General features: G+C 34.1%; 1 protein-coding gene across 12 annotated transcripts in view; it reads right to left on the bottom strand.

Annotated features, from left to right (window-relative positions):
- Nbeal1 (neurobeachin like 1) overlaps positions 1-14069 on the bottom strand; it is a 191024-nt gene that overhangs the window by 81519 nt on the left and 95436 nt on the right. For all 12 annotated transcript variants that reach the window (XR_007349443.1, XM_015481284.2, XM_048808341.1 and 9 more), the window contains 8 exons: positions 11145-11234; positions 10146-10314; positions 9427-9560; positions 8618-8777; positions 8409-8511; positions 7367-7523; positions 5031-5189; positions 2908-3067 (listed from right to left, as the gene is read on the bottom strand). Coding sequence is in view for 11 of the 12 variants with exons in the window: in XM_015481284.2 (XP_015336770.1) it covers positions 2908-3067; positions 5031-5189; positions 7367-7523; positions 8409-8511; positions 8618-8777; positions 9427-9560; positions 10146-10314; positions 11145-11234 (1132 nt within the window). In the remaining variant the exon portion in view is untranslated. The remainder of the gene's footprint in view (positions 1-2907; positions 3068-5030; positions 5190-7366; positions 7524-8408; positions 8512-8617; positions 8778-9426; positions 9561-10145; positions 10315-11144; positions 11235-14069) is intronic.

Below are 14069 nucleotides of genomic sequence, written 5' to 3'. Positions count from 1 at the left end.
TTATCTTATGTCTTATCAATGAAATTGTAAATCACAAGATAAAGAAACTTATCTCGTACTCAACTCCCTTCCCCAGCACTGGGCATAAATTCTAGTTTGTAGTAAGTACTGAAAAAAGTTTATTACAAAATATTAAAATATAAAAAAGATATCTGGCCTGGCGCAGTGGTGCACGCCTGTAATCCCAGTGGCTGGGGAGGCTGAGGCAGGAGGATCTCAAGTTCAAAGCCAGCCTGAGCAACTTAGAAAGACTATAAGCAACTCAAAGTGAGATCTTGTTTCTAAATAAAATATAAAAAAGGACTGGGGATGTGGCTCAGTGGTTAAGTGGCCCTGGGTTCAATCCTTGGTACCAAAAGCAACAATGCCTTTATTTTTATGTGGTGCTAAGGATTGAACCCAGAGCCTCACCTGTACCAGGCAAGCACTCTACTACTAAGTGACAACCCCAGCCCCTCTTGATTGCTTTTTACCTTAATACTATCCCACTTAATGACTCTTGATTTTACTTCTTGCACTTTAGGAGTCTCATTGAGGAAGTCAGTTCTTAAGCCAACATGATGGAGTGTTAGGTCTATCTTCTATTAGATATAGGGTTTCTAATCTAATGTCTAAGTCTTTGATCCACTTTGAGTGGATTTTTTTGAAGGATGAGAGATAGGGGTTCAATTTCACTTTGCTACATATGGATTTCCAGTTGTCCCAGCAACATTTGTTGAAGAGCTTATGTTTTTGACAATGCTTATAATGCCTTTGTCTAATAGAGATAACTATTTATGTGGGTTTGTCTCTGTATCTTCTATTCTGGTTCCATTGGTTTTCATGTCCGCTTTCATGCTAACATCATGCTGTTTTTTGTTACTATAGCTCTGGAGTACAATCTCACCTCAGCTAGAGCATAAATCTTCAGGATATATAAAGAAATAAAAAAACTTAACACCAAAAAACAAATAATCCAATCAATAAGTGGGCAAAGAAACTCAACAGACACTTAATAGAAAAAGAAAAACGAATGGTTAACAAGTATATGAAAAAACGTTCAACATTTCTAGCAAGGACTGGGAATTTGGCTTTTTAGAGAAATTTACATTAAAACTACTAAGATTTCATCTCACTCTAGTCAAAATGGCAATTATTAAAAATACAAGTAACAATAAGTGTTGGCTAGGATGTAGCAAAAAAAGGTACACTACTCATTTCTGGTGGTACTGCAAATTTGGTGCAACCCCTATGGAAAGCAGTATGGAGATTCCTCAGAAAACTGGAGTGGAACACTGTTTGATCCACTTATCCCACTGCTCAGCATATACCCAAAGGACTTAAAATTAGCATACTACAGCAACATAGCCACATCAATGTTTATAGAAGCTCAATTCACAACAGCTAAGCTATGGAACCAACCTAGGTGCACTTCAACAGATGAATGAATAAAGAAAATGTAGTATAAATACACAATGGACTATTACTCAGCCCTAAAAAAGAATGACTTTATGACTTGCCAGTAAATGGATGGATCTGGAGACGATCATGCTAAGTGAAATAAGCCAATTATGAACGCCAAAGGCCAAATGTTCTGATATGCAGATGCTAGCAGACAATGGGAGGTGAGGGGAGAACAGAAGTTCACTGGATTGGAGAAAGGGAATGAAGGAAGGGAGGGGTGATGGGAACAGGAAAAACAGTAGAATAAATTTGACATAACTTTACTATATTCATATGTGAATACAGCACCAGTGAAACTCTACATCATGTAAAACCACAAGAAGGGGATCCTAATTAGAATAAGTTATACCATGTATGTTTAATATGTCAAAATATCTTCTACTACGAACATCATTATCCTAGGTATGCATAAATGGCACATGTGGGGAGACTCTACATAATGTACAACCAGAGAAATGAAAAGTTGTTTTCCATTTATGTACAATGAATTAAAAAGCTTTCTGCTATCATGTATAACTGATTAGAACTAATAAAAAAATTTAAAAATGTTTATTTTATGCATAACAAAACATAAGAAAAATGTAAGTAAGTAGTGAGAATGGACAAAATAACTATAAAATACTAAAAAAAAAAAAAAAACCCTAGTGTCTATAAAATACTAAAAAAAAAAAAAAAAAAAAAAAAAAANAAAAAAAAAAAAAAAAAAAAAAAAAACACCCTAGTGTCATGTATACCTAAAAAGAAAACCAACAAAAAAGAACACCTGAAATTAATTTTCATTTTGCTTTTAAGAACCTTTTTTTTTTGGGGGGGGGGCAGTACTATGGATTGAACCCAGGGGCATTTCACCACTGAGCTACATCCCCTCCCTTTTTATTTTGTATCTTGAGACAGGGTCTCACTAAGTTGCTTAGGGCTTTACTGCTTTGCTGAGGCTGGCTTTGAACTTGTGACCCTCCAGCCTCAGCCTCCCAGTCACTGGGATTACAGGCATGCACCACTGCAACCAGCAAGAAAAAGAATATTTTGTATATACTTTTCTCTAATGTCCTTTTCTTTTATAAGGACCCAGTTATTAATTTGATCTCTCAGTCAATACACATTTACAAAGTAAGGCAATATGCTATATGCCCTGGGGAGTCCATAACAACAAAATTGTAGAGACTTAGTAGCTAGGAAAGGCCCCGCTGAATCAAACAACAGGTTAATTTAAAAAGCAATCTGAGGGGCTGGGGATGTGGCTCAAGTGGTAGCACGCTCGTCTGGCATGCGTGCGGCCCGGGTTCGATCCTCAGCACCACATACCAACAAAGATGTTGTGTCTGCCAATAACTAAAAAAATAAATAAAAAAAAAAAATATGTTTAAAAAAAAAAAAAAAAAAGCAATCTGAGAAAAGAAGTAAAAAAGTCTTTCAGGAAACACTATTTCTTAAATGTATTAGTATTATTAGCCTTAGTCATACCTGTATTTATGATTTGATTGGTAAGGTTTTTAATGAGAGAAGTATTAATTGATGCTTCATTAAGGAGGAGTCCCAATCCTGAGTATCCAACTTCTCTAAGTCGAATACGTTGTTTACTACGTTCATAAACATTTGTGCATTTCAACATCTGTTCCATAACCTGGTCAAAACAAGTAATATATTCTTCTCAGTATAGAGAACTTAAACAATTTGTCACAAGTTAATACTGAATAAAATATTACAACACATTGGATTTTGGAGTATCAAAATCCAATGTGTTGTAATATTAAGTATAAGAAAACACCTGAGTGCTAAAAAAGAGAGATACTTCCTTATTAAGCTATTATTAAAAAATGAATTTAGGAATTAACTGGACTGAAACACATTTGCATATGAGTGATTATTATGTTTGAAATTTTAGTTCAAACATGTCAAATGAAAAACATGTATACATGTAGCTAATAAAAGGAACAAGACACCTCTGAATCAATCTAGTAGTCTATGTAACAGGTATAAAAATAATTTTCAAAAATGAGAAAATATTTATGAAGTAAACAAACCCATATGCTAACATGGGGCACTGAATTAGCACCATATTTCTAAGTGGAGGTCAACATTTTCCAAGAGAGGTTTATCATCTTATATGAATGGATCATTCAGGCTGAATATCATGAACAATCTCTGTAAGATTGTTTTTGGAAAAATATGATTTAGCCAGATTGCCAATTTGAGGCGAGTCTCAGCAATCTAAAGTGATCCTGTCTCAAAATAAAATAGGCTGTGGATGTACCTCAGTGGAAGAGTGCCTCTGAATTCAATCCTCAGTACTGGGGTGTATGGAGGAGTAAAGAAAAAACATTTAATCTCTATATAGGAACCCTAGTGAGGGCAGATGCTTTAAAAAGCAGCTTCATGGCCTGGAGTTGTGGCTTAGTGGTAGAGTGCTTACCTAGCACACATGAGGCCTTGAGCTTGATTCTCAGCACCGCATATAAATAAATAAAAGTCTATTGACAACTAAAAAAAATTAAAAGAAAAAATAATTTTAAAAAAAGCAGCTTGAATAGAGGCTGTTTCTGATTGCCTTTACTGTACCCTTGTCTACTAAAATTTAAGGATTTCAGACATAGGTAATCCAAACATAATCCTGTAAGTAGACTTCATAATGTAACTCTAAATATGAACAAACAACTGCCACCAAGCAATTAAGTATAATGAACAAGAGAATTAAAAAAATGCATTGTGGTGGTAATTATGACTGACCCCTGTACTTTTAGTTAACAAAAAGGTGAAGTAGATGGTTTCGGCCAAAGTTCAAAGTTTTGGATATTGTGGATAGCTTAATAAAATATATCCTATGTCCTTTGATAAGTTACTAACCTCTCTGACTTCAGTTTCTTCACCAGTAAAATGGAAATACATATAATACCCTCTTCCTAAATTGTTGCAAGGATTAAGGAAGCTAATATAATAAAACTGCTTAGTGCCTGACACAACCATGGGTACCATATGAAGTTAGTATTATAAACTGTTAAAATGTTCTGAATGGCCTACCCAGACTCACTCTACTCAGAGAAGACATGAGAAGTTTTATACTGAGGATGGCTGACAATTATCTCCACTGAGATAATTTATTAAATAGTTTAGGTATGTTTCTGTTTGTTTTTGTTTTGCTTTGATCTTATGGTTAAGGGGATCAAATTGCTGGTCTCATATGTGCTAAGCAAGTACTCTACCATGTATTTATATCCACAGTTCAAAACATTTTTTTTTCTTTTGGCAAGGGATACCAGGGATTGAACTTAGAGGCACTTGACCAGTAAGCCACATCCCCAGCCCTATTTTGTATTTTTTTTTAGAGACAAGGTCTCACTGAATTACTTTGCGTATCACCATTGCTGAGGCTAGCTTTGAACTCGCAATCCTCCTGCCTTAGCCTCCCAATATGATTGTTTTTTAAATATGCAAACAAGTAACATGAAATATATCTATTAAAATGAAAGAAACTTAAAATTAGAAAGAGATATGAAAAAGAACTTACAGTCATAGAATGGCTATGTTGCAATCAAATCCCCATTCTCACAAATACTACCAAATAAAAAGATGCTTACAAATGTTTGTACCTTAAAAATGATTTCTCTTAGTCTGTCAGAGTACTTCTGATTTAACAGCAAGGCATAAAGTATGTCAGCATTTCCTGGTTCAAACAGCAGCAAGAAAAGCTGACCTCTAGTTGGGCTGGTACACAGGAGACTGAAGAGTACATCCAAAATTCCCAAGAGCTTTTGAAGGTAAAAAAACAACAAAAGAGAACCACTTCTATGTATATACAAGAACAAGTGAAGTCATAAACCATGAATAGTTGTTTAATTCAATTCTACACACCCTAATGCTTGAGCTCAACTGCACTGTCTGATATGTTCTGAACCAGCCTTGCTTTACTCCAGACATGCTGTTGGCTTATTCCATTTTCTCTTGCACATCCTCTTGCTATACATATCTGACACCTTTTTTAACTTTATAAAATGCCAACCATCAGATATTTTATTATGGCAATGAAAAATAAACAAAAACAAAGTCATCTTTTGATGTGGCTCCATCTCCTTCCTCCTGGTCACAACCAAGTTGGCCTTTCACCTCTCTTAATTCTCTGACCATTCATTTAACCACACTTTGACCTCTGTGCTTTTCTACTCCCAGTGCATGGTGAGTCCTTAACCTTTCAACACCTCTTAAAACCATATATCACATATCCCATGTTGTCCATTTGAAAAGGCATCTCTTCCTTAAAGCTTTTTTGTGAAATCTTCCCAGGATTTATATATGTTATCTTTCTCACAGATCTCTGTATTAGATATTAACATATATGTCTCTGCTTCATAGGTATTTGGTAAACTTTTACTGCCTCCTGCCCCCATGAGGCTTAAAAATAAGAACAATAATTCATTCATCATTAAATTAACTGCAATGTCTAATATTATTCTGTATACACAGTAAGTTTTGACAAAATAACTCTTGACTGAATTGACCAAAAAATTATCACTGTTCATGAATCAGACACAGCTACCATGAAGTGTAACTGTTCATCACTCTGAATAATGAAAAAATTTTGAAGTCCAATCTTGTAGGAAAACATCTGTATAATACCAATTATGAAGTCATGTAACCACTGACTCAATAAACTTACATTCAGAAGCAAAGTACTTTAGGGAACATAAATTAAGGTTACTCAAATTTAAGGTATTGGTCATATACTAAAAAATAAACACTGGAATTCAGAAACTATTTGGATTCCAGTTCCAGGTATATTAGCTGTGTGACTTTTTAAATTGTCATACAATCTCTTTGAATATACATTTTCAAAAGTATAAATGAAAAGAGTCATTCTTTGTGCATTTTACATCAGTAGGTCTCAAATTTTACCACATGCTCTAGAAGAACCTGGAGGGGCTTAATTTTGTAGTTGAATCAGTAGTAGACAGTATTTACATGTCTTTCACTTGTTTTTCAGACATGGATCTCGCTATGTTGCCCAGGTTAGTTTTGAACTTCTAGGTTCAAGAGACCCTCCTATCTCAGCCTTGCAGTACCTGGGACTACAAGCCCACACAACCACATCTAGCTTGCACCTACATGTCTAACAAGCCTCCCGGTTAAAGTATGTAAGGGACTAGAAGCTAAGAACTACTACTTTAAAGGATAGTTCTGAGGATTAAAAAAGATAGTATATGTTAAGAGTATTTTGAAAACAGATAAATATTTACAATTTATTTCTTATGCAACATGTTTATGAACTTATCTTTATATTCATGTTAAAAATCTACTCAGTCTAATAGAATAAGTTATACTTCACATATGTACATTCTGCCAAAATACATTCCACTGTCATGTGTAACTAAAAAAAAATTTTTAAGTTATCTACGTGGAAAAAAAAAAATCTACCCAGCAGCCAGGCATGGTGGCACACACTGTGATCCCAGTGACTCGGGTGGCTGAAGCAGGAGGACGATGAATTCAAACCCAGCCTCAGCAACTTAATTGAGGCCCTGAGCAACTCAGTGAGACCCTGTCTCTCATATAAAAGAAGACTGGGAATGTGGCTCGGTGGTTAGGTGCCCCTGGGTTCAATCCCTGGTACCAAAAAAAAAAAAAACACCCAGTAAATTTGATGATACACATACACCATGTAGGCCATGAAAACAGACTTCAGAATTGCCAGATAAAGCCTGTATTTCCACATTTTTACACTTTTGAGCTAAATAAAACACTAAATTATAATATCATCTACTTATTAAAGTTTCAGACAGTAAATAAAATTCAGTTATTTAATTATGTAATATTGTATGTGACATTACATAATCTTATTCTTGAAATAATTAAGGAAATATGTAAGTTAACAAGATGAGAGAACAACTTAAATATTAAAAAGAAAGATTAGATTAGATCCCTGGCATAATACCTGTTCTTCTTCATTAGTAGCAGCTATGTAACACATTATGCTTTGTATCTCTTCATGAGTTCCACCCTTGCATAGAAAATATTTAATTAGTCCATACAAAGATGTCCTTATTGTTCGAATGTCATCAAGAGATAGCTCATTACATTTATAACTACTCCTAAAAGAGAAAAACAGTAGCATAATTGAAAATTTAACTTGTAACACTTTTGTACATTTCATATGAAAGAATTCTTAGTTTAAAAAGAGACCTTTCCACATAATTATTATAATTCATGGTAATTTTGGCTTGTTTTTCTTTTTTTAATATTTTTTAGTTGCCAGTGGATTTTTTACTTTATTTATATGTGGCACTGAGGATTGAACCCAGGGCCTCACACATGCCAGGCAAGCACTCTACCACTGAGCCACAACCACAGCCCCTTGTTTTTCTTTTTAAGGAAAATCTTTTGTAGTGTTTTAGTGACAAAATTAAAAATATTAAAACAGCTTACATTTATACAACACTATGTAGCACACAGAATTGTATGTGCTTTTTATATTAGTAACTTATGTTACTAATGTAAATCACCATAGGAAGGTTTTAGTTTGTTTGTTTTTTGTTTTAGAGGGAAGGGGATACCGGGGATTAACCACTGAGACACATCCCCAACCCTTTTTGGGTTTTATTTTGAGACCGGGTCTTGCTAAGTTGCTTGCGGTCTTACTAAATTGCTGAGGCTGGTTTTGAAATTGAGATCCTCCTGCCTCGGCCTCCAGATTACAGGTGTGCACCACCACGCCTGGCAGAGGTTTTACTTTTCACAGGGGAAGAAACCTCAAGCACAGAAAATTTGGGTAATCTGCTTAAAGCTACACAATTAGTGAAACCAATATTCAAAACTGGTATATGTAGATCAATTAGTCATCCTTTTAACCTCCAAACTATCCTGCTTCTCTGAAGTTAAAGGATATTAGAATCACTAGTAGTGAGAAAATCTACCCATTCCAGTCAAGTAGCAGAATAAAAATATAACAACCTAAGGAAGGATCAAGACTGTCATACCCATAATAAATCCTAAGTGTATCAAGGAGAAACTGCACACCATATTTCTTTCGGAAAATTCTCCTGCTATCTTTAATGATGGTTGAAAGATATTGTATATGACCTAAAATAGAAAATTCACTTGTAAATGATGTTATCTACAATAATCACAGACATAGTTATAAATTTCTAAAATTTCTACAAAATTTTATCAAATAGCCTGCTCTCACCAATTCGAAAGGGAAAATCTCCTCGATTCCAAATACGGAAGTCAAAGAGTAAATACTGATACATTTGTTGCAGGAGTGGCATATTTTTCTCTAATGATACCTGTTCAATTAGTAATTGAATTGCCATCAATACATTGACATCCATTAAGGTGCCTGGTACCTGAAACCAAACAGAAAAGGGTTCCATAAAATTCAATTTAAATAGCTACTATTAAATTACAATTTTAAATCAATAATTTGGAATATCTACTAAAATGTAAAAATTTTTAAACCTAGGATATAAAATATAAACAACTCAATTTTTCTGATGTAACTCTAGAACACATTTTTCTAATGTCATATTCTTTTTTTTTTTTTTTTTTTTTTTTTTTTTTTTTTAAATTTTTTTTTAATATTTATTTTTCAGTTCTCGGCAGACACAACATCTTTGTTTGTATGTGGTGCTGAGGATCGAACCCGGGCCGCACGCATGGCAGGCGAGCGCGCTACCGTTTGAGCCACATCCCCAGCCCTAATGTCATATTCTTAAAATAGTCTTATATTTCTCAAACATTCCAAATAATAAAGATAACAAAGCCATATACTTCAAAGATTATATACTGTTATATAAATAAGTACCTCTTGTATAATACAATTCCATGAAAGTTTTTAAAAGGTGCCACTGAAACAAATCTTCCTCATTAATATAATTTGAAGATGTAACACTACAATCTTTAGTAATGTATTTATTTAGTAGGAAGTACAGAATCCCAACACCAACTGCTAATTATAGTCATCAGCTGTATCAACCCCATGTTAGATTGGCTTACCTTCTGAAGTAAGGCACCAAGAGTTGCAACTCCATGGGAGTGAATAAGATTATCCTGGTTGATGGGATGTCTCTGAATAAAGTGCTTTATAATCAAGATAAATGTTGCAACCAGATTTTTCTCTAGTCTTGACTCTATGGAAATGAGAACATGTCATTAATTATCATAATTCATCACTTTTATTTCCATTTTCTATTCTCCATATCATAATGCATACTGTAACAAAAAAGAAATTTAGTTCAAAAGTTTGCTTCCAGGCTGGAGTTGTGCTCAGAGGTAGAACACTTGCCTGGCATAAGTGAAGCCCTGGGTTCGATCCTCAGCACCACATATAAATAAATAAAACAAAAGATCCATTGAAAATTAAAACAAAACAAAACAAAAAAAAGTTTGCTTCCAAAGGTGATTTGTACAATGAAATAAAAAAAGCAGCAATAGCATGTTGTATACTTACATGTATATGTAAATATTTTCTCTACCACAAATTTAATGATATAGTATTTTTCACAGTATACTAAGAGAATAATATAAGGATCGTCAGAGTAAAACACCACCTTAACTGTTTGACCAAAGTATTATAAATTTCCCGAACTTTATTAGTAAAGTTAGGGCAGCTGCTACTTTTATAAATGATTAAATTTTTTCTAATACCGGTATTTATTTTTCAATTAATTCTCAAATTTTTCAATGACCACTTTGTGTTAACATCATCTTAATACCTGATGCTTTTGTGGAGGTCAGTAACATACAATCTCCCTCTACAGGTGTTATCAATTCAGGAACTATGCTTTCATCCATTCCTTCAGGAATTGGTCCTTCACTAAAGTGGCTTATTTGTTCCAATAAAGGAAAGAGTACATTTAATCCACCTATGCAGTTGATGATGTCCTGAAAAGAAAAATCATAATTTCTTAGTCTTATAAAACAAGAACAAAGGTGTCATTTGGTATATACATAGCATATATAAAGTTACAATTTGTCACTAATATATAGGATAGCCTAAATTGAGGGATCCCTGGTGAGAGCAGGTGTCTAATAGAAAAGAGATAATCAATGAAATCTCTAGGAAGATTATATGCCATACAATTTTAGGGATTAAATATGTTTTTTTTTAGTTGAAGTTGGACATGATACATTTATTTTATTTTTTTTTATTTATTTATTTTTATGTGGTGCTGAGGATTGAACCCAAGGCCTCACATGTCCTAGGCGAGCTCTCTACCACTGAGCCACAACCCCAGCCCCAAGGTATTAAATATCTTAATACACTAAAATAGCATACTTACAGAGATTGTTATACTCATGGAAGAGTTTATAAAGGTAAATATGTTTCCTGTGAATCAGATATTCCACTGCTATAGTCATTAAGCTACTTATTTATCCTTCAAACTTTACATCTGTATAACATTTTAAGTGAGACCTATTACTTAAATCAATCTGGAGATGTTTATAAGATAAAATCTTGCAGGGCATGGTGGTGGCACACACTTGTAATCCCAGGGGATGGCAAATTCAATGTCAGCCTCAGCAACTGAGCAAGGCCTAAGCAACTTAGTGAGATTGTCTCAAAAATAAAAAAGGGACACAGATATGGTTCATTGGCAAATTGCTTGGGTTAAATCCCCAGTACCCCCCCCCAAAAAAAGCCTTTAAAAGGATCATTAAACTTAAACTTACTCAGATTATACTATGTTGCCCATCATTTATTATTAATTTACCTTAATATCCCAGTTCACTACTTTGTTTCCTGTTAATCTTCCATGCAAACAATTAGTAGATAAATCAAGGCAGATTGAATTTTTGCAAGCCTAAGAATAAAAGAAAATATACAACAAAAATTAGAACAAAACCTAACTTTAACCATATAAGAAACATTACACCACCATTTTAAAAGATAAACAATGAGAAGGTGCCTACCATTTAATTTTCTTTCTTTATCCCTTTATCCCCCTACCTCCAAGGACCAGGGTTTTGAACCCAGGGTCTCATACATGCTTGGCAAGCACTGAGCTACATCTCCACCTTTCTTTAAAATCTTTACATAACATCTTGCTATATTCTCAGGGTGGCCATGAATTTGTGATTCTCCTGCTTTCATCTCCTAAGTAGCCTATATTACAGGTGTATGCCACCACACTTGGCCCATCTGAGTTTTAATATTACTGTTCTCTGAACGTCTCTTAAAGAATCAGGGACTACATCTTAAAGCACTTACTTATAAGGCTAGGATTGTGGCCCAGTGGTAGAATGCCTGCCTAGCATGTGTGAGGCACTGGGTTTGATCCTCAGCACCACATAAAAATAAATAAATAAAATGAATGTCTATTAACAACTTAAAAAAAAAATTTAAAAAGCATTTACTTATCAAAATCAGGTCACTGAGTCTTATCAAATGATTAATGAACTAACTGTAACTCCTCAATCACTTGAGTTTAAATTTTTTTCTTTTTTAAATCAATATATGCAAACAGACTTATGACTTTTAAAAAAATCAGCTGGACATGGTGGTGCATGCCTGTAATCTCAGCTGCTTGGGAGGCTGAGGCAGGAGGACTGCCAGCTTAAGGCCACCCTGGGCAATTTAGTGAGAACTTGTCTCAAAAATAATAAATACAAAGGGCTGGGGATGTAGCTCAGCTATGGTATAGCATGCTGGGGATCAGTCTTCAGAACTAAAAAAAAATCAATATTTAAATCCCATTACTACTTTCCTAGGCACAATTTCATAATACATAAAAAATGTATGATTCAAATCTGAGATAGAGCCGGGTGTGGTGGCATATGCCTGTAATCCCAGCAGCTACGAAGGCTGAGACAGGAGGATTTCAAGTTCAAAGCCAGCCTCCGCAATGGTGAGGCGCTTAGCAACTCAGTGAGACCCTGTCTCTAAACAAAATACAAAATAGGCTGGGGTTGTGGCTCAGTGGTTGAATGCCCCAGAGTTCAATCTCTGGTAGCAAAAGAAAAAAAAAAAAGTGAGAGAAATCACAAAAGAATATATTTTATTTGATTATATGAAAATCCAATTGTGGCTATAAGACACTATTTACCTGTGTATTAAAGACACAATTCTGATTTAATTCAGAGTAAGAATTTAATCTGTAATTCAAAAAGTTATTAAAAACCATTTAACTTCCTTTCATGAAGTCATGTAACTTCACACTAAAATCTGAATCTTCAAGTAATGAAACATCTTTGCATTTGATTCCCATTCCAAAAGAAAAGAACATACATGATATAGCTATTGCTTTCCTCTTGGGAAACTGAGAAAATTTAATTTAAAAAAGAATATTTAGCAATCTATGTCAATCTCAGAGCAGAAATGTCTTCTTCCAGCTGCTTCTTTGAGCACTCTTTACATATGACCTCTCTTAACACGGTAATCTCCTAATGATATGACTGCCTACAGTCTCTTACCTTTCCAATCCAACTTTTGTACTGTAGTTCAAGAACTTTTTTCTAAAATGCAAACCTTAACATTCTACTCTTCTGTGTAAACTCCTTAACCTGGCATACAAGGTTTGCTATAATCTGGTCTCCACTTCCTCTCTAAACTCATTTCCTGACATATCTTCCCCTGCTCAGATACATACATGTAAAACCCTGTTTTATAGTCTATGCCTTTGTAGATGCTGCTCACTGTGAATTCCTCTTTAATCCTGCCTTTTAAGATACAACTCCAATCTCCCTAGAAGAACCAACCATTCCCTGCTTGTATACACGCTACATTTTGTACAGAACTGCAACACAGAAATACTGTATAATGGTTCAAGATATGCACTGATCATACTGGATTGTGAATTTAGCATTATCGTTCACTAGAATTATAAAGCTAGTCAATATACTTATCTTTACTGAGCCTAACAAAAAAGAAAGCTTAGAAAAGATACAGATAATACTATATACATCTCAGGGCTTTTGTGAAGATTAAGTCAAACAGTATAGTAGTTAATATATTATAAACACATAATGAATGATAGCTAAAAAATTCAAAAAATTATATTACACTTTTTTACATATTTATCTCACTTTAGATAGCAAGATTCGTAAAAGCTAGACTAAAGTCTTAAGGTATTCCTCTTTGTTTCCTAAGAATTTTCACAATTCTTGTCAGTTTATTGAGTGTCAAAGAAAAGACAATCAATTGTGAACAAATAAATGACTAAACACCCCCTGCAAAAGAGGGCAAAAATGAAAACACTGATGACTACTGAACAATTCCATACAGCCGCTTTTAGCAAACTGTCATTTGTTAATAACTGAGTTATTTTAAAAAATGTTTTATGCTCAAATGACTTAGGAAATAAAAGATAAAACTAAATGAAAGGGGTTTTGGGGGGGAGGTAGGATTTTTAAACTTTCTCAAATTTTCTAAGAGGGCTATAAAGAATACAACAGCTCTACAAATTTATTTAACCATAGAATCCTTGTATCATGATATACCACAGTTTTGGAGAAACACTCCTTCAGTATACTGTTTTACTTATTATGATATAAGTCATATTGCATTTCTTGGGGAAAAAACAAGGTAATAGCTATTTTTAAAAATATATAAAATTGAAAATTTAACTTTGAATAGTATAAAATTATGAACAAATAAATGACTAAACACCCCTGCAAAAGAGGACAAAAATGAAAACACT

This window comes from Marmota marmota, unplaced genomic scaffold (assembly GCF_001458135.2).
Source record: "Marmota marmota marmota unplaced genomic scaffold, marMar, whole genome shotgun sequence".
Lineage (NCBI taxonomy): Eukaryota > Metazoa > Chordata > Mammalia > Rodentia > Sciuridae > Marmota > Marmota marmota.
This window is presented reverse-complemented; position numbering and strand designations above follow the sequence as displayed.